The sequence below is a fragment of the Cebus imitator genome, unplaced genomic scaffold, assembly GCF_001604975.1.
Source record: "Cebus imitator isolate Cc_AM_T3 unplaced genomic scaffold, Cebus_imitator-1.0 Scaffold61, whole genome shotgun sequence".
Classification (NCBI taxonomy): Eukaryota; Metazoa; Chordata; class Mammalia; order Primates; family Cebidae; genus Cebus; species Cebus imitator.
Genome location: NW_016107376.1, coordinates 7,688,041 through 7,695,853, shown reverse-complemented (window position 1 = coordinate 7,695,853; position 7,813 = coordinate 7,688,041). Strand labels below are relative to the sequence as shown.

General features: G+C 41.7%; 1 protein-coding gene across 3 annotated transcripts in view; it reads left to right on the top strand.

The window, feature by feature from the left end:
• SEC61A2 (SEC61 translocon subunit alpha 2) overlaps positions 1-7,813 on the top strand; it is a 53,787-nt gene that overhangs the window by 33,869 nt on the left and 12,105 nt on the right. For 2 of the 3 annotated variants that reach the window (XM_017529862.2, XM_017529860.2), the window contains 3 exons: positions 2,514-2,705; positions 3,812-3,888; positions 6,488-7,584. In XM_017529862.2, the coding sequence (XP_017385351.1) occupies positions 2,514-2,705; positions 3,812-3,888; positions 6,488-6,674 (456 nt within the window). In that variant the 3' untranslated portion in view covers positions 6,675-7,584. Of the gene's footprint in view, positions 1-2,513; positions 2,706-3,811; positions 3,889-6,487; positions 7,585-7,813 lie in introns of those variants that run through there. The other variant, XM_017529861.2, reaches the window with a different exon arrangement.

Below are 7,813 nucleotides of genomic sequence, written 5' to 3'. Positions count from 1 at the left end.
AAAAAAAAAAAAAAAAGAAAAAAGAAAAAAGTGCCGCTTGCTGCTGCTAACATATGAGTTACTGGACTCATCCTATCCTTTCCTGTCTGCCACCTCTCCTCCAGGCCTCCTCCATTTTTCATGGTCTGAATGGCAATAAACTAGCTTGTGATGAACTGGGCTGGAGATAGGCATGTTATTAACTAGATGGTAGAGACAGCAGCGTTGCTAGTAATATAATCTTGTAAGTTCTGACTTCCTTTCATAGATCCCCCTTGTCATAATTTTTTATAAAGCAATCTAACCACGTTGTTATTGAAGCAGTGAGTTACTGTAATACTGAATTTTCATTGGTTTAAATTCTATCACCTAACAAAGGGGTATTTTTCCCTCTTAAATTATAGATGTTAGCCAGGCATGGTGGCTCACACCTGTATTCCCAGCACTTTGGGAGACTGAGGAGAAAGGATAGCTTGAAGGCCAGGAGTTTGAGACCTGCCTGGGCAACATAGTGAGAACCCGTCTCTACAAAACAATTTAAACATTAGCTGGGCACAGTGTTGTGTGCCCGTAGCCCTATCTACTGGGGAGGCTGAGGTGGGAGGATTGCTTGAGCCCAGGAGTTCGAGGCTGCAGTAAGCTAGGTCATACCACTGCACACTAGTCTTGGTGACAGAGTGAGACCCTATCTCAGAAATAATAGAATTTTAAAAGATTATTGTCCATTATTCTTTGCCACAGCATGTAATTCTAGAATTTGCACCCCACCAAAGAATACTATTTTTTTGTACCGTAATTCTTGAAATATGGTGTTTACTCTGTGCATTTGTCTTAATATGCTATCTTTGGCATTATAAGTTATGGCAACTCATACCTTTCTGCTTCTACTGAATGTCAAAAAAATTAGTTTAACAGAATAAAACAGTAACTCATATATTAGTTGAAGGGAATAGGATTCCCTTTATTCATAATACTTCTTTTCCGTTCATTTCACAGAAATGTGATGACCTGTTATATTCTGGCCTAATATTTTAGCAAAGACAGGAAAGTTAGAGACAGGAATAAGTGGGATGCTGCTTCTCCCTCCTCAGCTATAGTGTCCAGCAGCAGTTACTTCTCTCATCAGAATTTCAGAGCAGTTAGTGCTTTGAGTATTTGGTCCTGTACAAATTGTGTTATGATCTTGACTAAGATTCTTCTCAATGAGAGAATTATTGGGAAGTAGTGCTTTTGATCTGGAATTAATGATTCTAGGGGCACAGTAAAGAAATCATTTGGCAGTCATAAATTCAGGAACCAGGCCGGGCACGGTGGCTCACACCTGTAATCCCAGCACTTTAGGAGGCCAAGGCGGGTGGATCACAAGGTCAGGAGATCAGGACCATCTTGGCCAACACAGTGAAACCGTGTCTCTACTAAAAATACAATAGCTGGGCATGGTGGCAGCTGCCTGTAATCTCAGCTACTAGGGAGGCTGAGACAGGAGAATCGCTTGTACCCAGAAGGCGGAGGTTGCAGTATGCCGAGATTGCACCACTGCACTCCAGCCTGGGCAAGAGAGCAAGACTTCGTCTCAAAAAAAAAAAAAAAAAATCAGGAACCAGATACTTTAATCATTGCAACTAAAAACTGGTTTCTCACCCCTATCTCTATACCCTGCAACTATATTTAATATGAGCAAATAATGCTGTTCCTATTGCCTTAAGACTTCTTAAATATGTAGATAAAAATCCAGTTATTATAAATACTTATTAAAAGATTGTTCCAGCTGGGCTTAATGTCTCACGCCTGTAATCCCAGCTTTTTGGAAGGCTGAGGTGGGTGGATCGCCTGAGGTCAGGAGTTCGAGGCCAGCCTGGCCAACATAGTAAAACACTGTCTCTCTTGAAAACAAAAAATTAGTTGGGCATGGTGGCAGGTGCCTGTAATCCCAGCTACTAGGGAGGCTGAGGCAGAAGAATCACTCGAACCCGGGAGGTGGAGGTTGCAGTGAGCTGAGATTGTGCCACTGCACTCCAGCCTGGGGAACAAGAGTGAAACTCCATCTTAAAAAAAAAAAAAAAAAAAGATTGTTTCTTATAATAACATACAAACCACATAAAGTTTAAGTAGCATGTTAAGCCTTAGTCAATATTTTAGACAATTGCATTAATATTTTCATATGGAAGAATCATTCATAGGGATCATAATATACTGGATACTCATAGCTCAGAAAATTTCAGATTTTAAGTATAATCAGAGCTTGATTGTAAATGTAATCACACTCCTATTTTTAGAAATGGAAGATTTTTTAATATATAATTCTTAAAAATGGCTCATAGTATTTTCACAATATCTTACATGTAGTAGATGCTCACCATATAATTTTGAAGGTGTGAAGGTGTTAGACACAAAAGTACATTCTTAAGTTATGTGGAATGATTAGCTGTAGATGCCTTGAACTTAAAACACTGTCTGAGAAGTTTGAAAAGTCATACAAATGTATCCCCGACTGACTAGGCTGGCCACTTGTTCTTTGTACTCCTGCGCTGTAGGATGTCAGTGGGGGAGGACCCGCACGTTCTTACCCAGTTGGAGGCCTTTGTTACTATCTTTCTCCTCCTGAGTCCATGGGCGCCATCTTTGAAGATCCTGTCCATGTAGTTGTTTATATCATCTTCATGTTGGGATCATGTGCATTCTTCTCTAAGACATGGATTGAAGTGTCTGGTTCCTCAGCCAAAGATGTAAGTGTGTGGTTTATTTTTATTTTAAAATAAAAATATTTTAAAATAAAACTCTTGGCAAGGCGTGGTGGCTCACATCGTAATCATAGCACTTTGGGAGGCTGAGGCAGCTGCATCACTTGAGCTCAGGAGTTTGAGACCAGGTTGGGCAACATGGCGAGACCCCATCTTGACTAAAAAATACAAAAAATATTAACTGGGCATGGTGGTGCATGCCTGTGGTTCCAGCTACTTAGGAGGCTGAGTGGGAGCATCAGTGCTGGAGTCTGGGAGGTGGAGGTTGCAGTGAGCCAAGATCACACCACTGCACTCCAGCCTGGGTGACAGAGCGAGATCCTGTCTCAAAAACTAAAAAAGGCCAAGTGCAGTGGCTCACTCCTGTAATCCCAGCACTTTGGGAGGCGGAGGTGGGTGGATCACGAGGTCAGGAGATTGAGACCAGCCTGGCCAGCATGGTGAAACTCTGTCTCTACTAAAAGTACAAAAATTAGTTGGGCGTGGCGGTGTGTGCCTATAATCCCAGCTACTCGAGAGGTTTAGGCAGGAGAATCACTTGAACCCAGGAGGCAGAGGTTGCAGTGAGCCGAGATCGTGTCACTGAACTCTAGCCTGGTGACAGAGCAAGACTCTGTCTCCAAAAAAAAAATAAATAAATAAATAAATGAAAGTTTTTTTAGAAAGTAAAATAAACTTTTTGGAAAAAAAAATTCATATTTAATTGTCAAAATAGTAGTTGATTCATTTCTTTATAACCTAATTTATACATTTTAAATGAGTTAGTGTTACCGTAGTGGGCTAAAAATTGGTTCCCAAAAGGTGAAAAATTCTTAGATATTACAGTGGTTTGCAACCCTCCTGCAAAACAAAATCCTACTTGTTTGGTAATGAAAGAAGGGTTGAGCAGCCCCAGTTTCATTCGAGTAACATGGACCGGAGCAGCACTGAAGCTTTGTTTTCCTCAGGCTTAAAGGGAATGATAAGACAGTGCACTTTCAGGTTATTGTATGTTACTGGTTAGCATGTGATGAGCACTTCGCATACAACGTGGTAGATGTAAGCATTGAAATGTTAGAGTTTGATTTTGAAAGTTGTTTTTCTCTCGGCAGGTAGCTAAACAGCTGAAAGAACAGCAAATGGTAATGAGGGGTCACAGAGACACCTCTATGGTTCATGAGCTTAATAGGTAAGGCCGTTATGTTGAAGCCTTTATAGGCCTGTGTTTGTATTTCAGTCTTTATTCATGGTTAAATGTTTTCCTTTGTTCAAGTTCATATTTAAAGTACTTCTGTTCACACAAATGAATCAAAATTTAACACAAAACTGGTTTTCCATGTCAGAACTGACACCTGAATTATGAATTGAAATTGTGATCACTGCAAGGCCCATCCCAGTGGTAAAATCTTGCAGATCATTGGTGTTCTCAGCGTTGGCTGGCTGCACACAAAACCACCACAGAGCTTTTAAAAAAGGATCTTCCAGGAATTATGCCTTATTTGGTCTGGGGTGAGTTCCAGGTATCAGGGTTTTATTTTTTGGTAACAGCTTTATTGAGATATAATTCAGATACCATGTAATTCACTCACTTGAAATATATTGTTTAGTGTTTTTTAGTATTAGACAAAAGTTTAATTTTAAACACATTTTCACCACCCAGAAAGTAACCCTGTACCCACTAGCCCACCCTCCCAACCACCAGCCCCAGGCAGCCACTTTTAACTCTGTCTCTACAGATTTGCCCATTCTGTACATTTCCTATAAATGGAATCATAAAATATATGTATTTTGTAAGTGGCTTCTTTCACTTTGCATCATGTCTTCACAGTTCATATACTTAATTCCTTTCTATTCATGAATAATATTCGATTGTTGGGCTTTGCCATACTTACCAGTTGATAGAAATTTGGGTTGTTTCCCCTTTTTATGAATAATGCTGTTATGAACATATTTATACACATTTTGCATGGATGTATGTTTTCATTTCTCAAGGAGTAGAACTGTTGGGTCATATGGTAACTGAGTGTGTGTTGAACATTTTTGAGGAGCTGCTCAACTATCTTCCAGGGTGGCTGCCTGGTTCCTTATTCCCACTAGCCATGTATGTGGTTCCACTGCTGCGTGTTCTGGCTTTTTAATTTCAGTCATCCTAGTGGATGAGAAGTGGGGCAATCACAGCTCATCGCAGCCTCCACCTCCTAGGCTCAAGCGATCCTCCCCACCTCAGCCTCCCAGAGTAGCTTGGGACCACGGGTGTGTGCTACCACAGCCAGCTATTTTTTTTTCCCCCCGAGATGGGGCCTCACTCTGTCGCCCAGGCTGGAGTGCAGAGGAACCATCTCACCTCACCGCAAACTTCACCTCCTGGTTTTAAGCAATTCTTCTGTCCCAGCCTCCCAAGTAGCTGGGATTGCAGGTATGCGCCACCATGCCTGGCTAATTTTTGTATTTTTAGTAGAGATGGGGTTTCACCATGCTGGCCAGGCTGGTCTTAAACTCCTGAGCTCAGCTCATACGCCTGCCTTAGCATTCCAAAGTGCTGAGATTACAGGCACGAGCCACTGCGCCTAGCTCTCTTCACTTTCTTGATGATATCCTTTGGTGCACAAGTTTTTAATTTTGATGAAATCCTATATGTATATATTTGGTTGCTTCGTGCTTTTGGTGTTTATCTAACCAATCCCAAGGCCACAAAAATTTATTCCTTTCTCCTAGGAATTTCAGTTTTTACATTTAGGCCTTTGATCTGCTTTGAGTTGATTTTTTTTGTTTGGAGTGAGTTAGGGATCCAGATTCCTTTTTTTTTTTTGAGACAGACTCTTTCTCTGATGCCCAGGTTGGAGTACAGTGGCGTGGTTTTGGCTCACTGCAACCTCCACCTCCTGGGATCAGGTGATTCTCCTGCCTCAGCCTCCCAAGTAGCTGGGACTACAGGTGCCTGCCACCATGCCTGGCTAATTTTTGCATTTTTAGTAGAGATGGGGTTTTACTTTGTTGGCCAGGCTGATCTCAAGTTCCTGACCTTACGATCTGCCCACCTCAGCCTCTGATCTCGAACTCCTGGCCTCATGATCTGCCTGCCTCAGCCTCCCAAAGTGCTGGGATTACAGGCTTGAGCCACTGTGCCCAGTGGGATCCAGATTCCTTCTTTTGCACATGGGTATCTAGTTGTCCCAGCACCATTTGTTGAAAAGGCACTAGTATTTTTACAAACTTTCTGTTTATTTGGAACACAGCCTGCAGAGTAGTATGATGAATCTCCAGCTCCATTTTTCATCATCCTGCTGTTCTTGTTTCATCTATCACCGCGTTTAAGCTTTTTTTGAGTATTTTAAATCCCATTTTTAAGTTTTCTGGATGATTCTAATGTACAGCCGAAGTTGAATTACTGAAGTGGATCATCAAAATCTTACGTTGATACTTAGAAAGCATTTTGAAACTTACTCTTCATTCCATAACACAAGAGGGAACGAAAGGTTACTCATTTAAAAACATTGAACATTTTAATATTTAAATCTGTCCAGGAATCTAGTCTCCTGTAAGATCCTGCATCGTCTTTCTCAGCTGTTGACTGGTTTCTGGAAATTAGGGTCAGAATCTCTGCCTGGATTTGAGCTCCCATTCCCATGCTGTATCCTGCATATCCCTCCCCATGGCGGCCTGTTCCTTCTGGAGTTCAGAGAGGCTTTAGACACAACCGTGGCTGCTGCGCTGTGGCCTGTCTCTTCTCTTAACTGCTGTGCTGTTCATGGTCTCGCCGCCGCCTAACTCGGGGTTCTGTCTCCTAGGTACATCCCCACCGCGGCTGCGTTTGGCGGTTTGTGCATTGGTGCCCTATCGGTTCTGGCCGACTTCCTGGGGGCCATTGGATCCGGCACTGGAATTCTGCTAGCAGTCACTATTATCTATCAGTATTTTGAAATATTTGTGAAAGAACAGGCCGAAGTTGGTGGGATGGGTGCTTTGTTTTTCTAAATGTTCAAATATTTCATTTTGTGTGTGTGTAAGGGAAAACATTTTGACGGATTGTTTTTGTTACATGACACCGGTGGCTCCCTTTTCTCCCCTCACAGTTTCTTGTTTCAAGTGCTGACTGACCTGTTTCTGAAACAGGCACCGAGCTAAGTCTGCGCAGCATTAGTACCCGCTGCCTTAAAACTCAAGTTTACATTATTCGCTAAAAAACGTACATCTAGTGTTGCCTGTAATGCTGGAAACCAGTGTATCTACCTTGCTGTGTTAAATCATGACAGTGAGATGGTGACATGGATTAGTTTTGCACACAACATTCAAAACACTTAATATTGCCCCCACTTGTTTAAAAATAAATGTAGTTCAAATTGCCACTTTCCAGTATTTTTGAGCTTATTTAATGAGTTCTGGAACATTTATATCTAATCTATATTTTAGATAATTACTTTTTATACTTTTTTAACTCATGGTATCCCCACTTCCCACCCCCACCTCATTTTTATTTGTCCCTCCTCAAAGCAGCCACTTAGCCGACATGGGCAAACTCAAGTCTCCAGATATTTCTGTTACTAGAAACAGCTGCTTCTAAGGCCTCTTCCTCTTCTCTTCCCAGTGACAGCATCATCAGTGCTGTTGGCCTGTATTGGCTATGCCTTCTAACTCCAACCAGTCACTTGAGAAGACTCTTTCAAGATTATAGGCCCCAGTTCTTTTCTGTTTAAATCCCTAAAGCAAAGAAAGATCTAGTTCTCAAGCAATGCTTGTAGTTCAGTGGGGGTGAACAATGAGTAATTCATGTTAGGAATTTGTGTCTGTTGTACTTACAGCAGCAACGTGAGTGTAAACAGTAGACAATAAACTTTTATTTAAGAAAACTGATTCAGTTGTGTTGGAAAAAGAGAAATCTGATATTAAATGTTTTCTTAGAATATTTGTAGAGGTTCAGTGGATTCATAAAGTCCACCCTGAGATGCCTATTAAAAGTCAAATGTAGGCTGGGCGCGGTGGCTCAAGCCTGTAATCCCAGCACTTTGGGAGGCCGAGGCGGGTGGATCACGAGGTGAAGAGATCGAGACCATCCTGGTCAACATGGTGAAACCCCGTCTCTACTAAAAATACAAAAAATTAGCTGGGCATGGTGG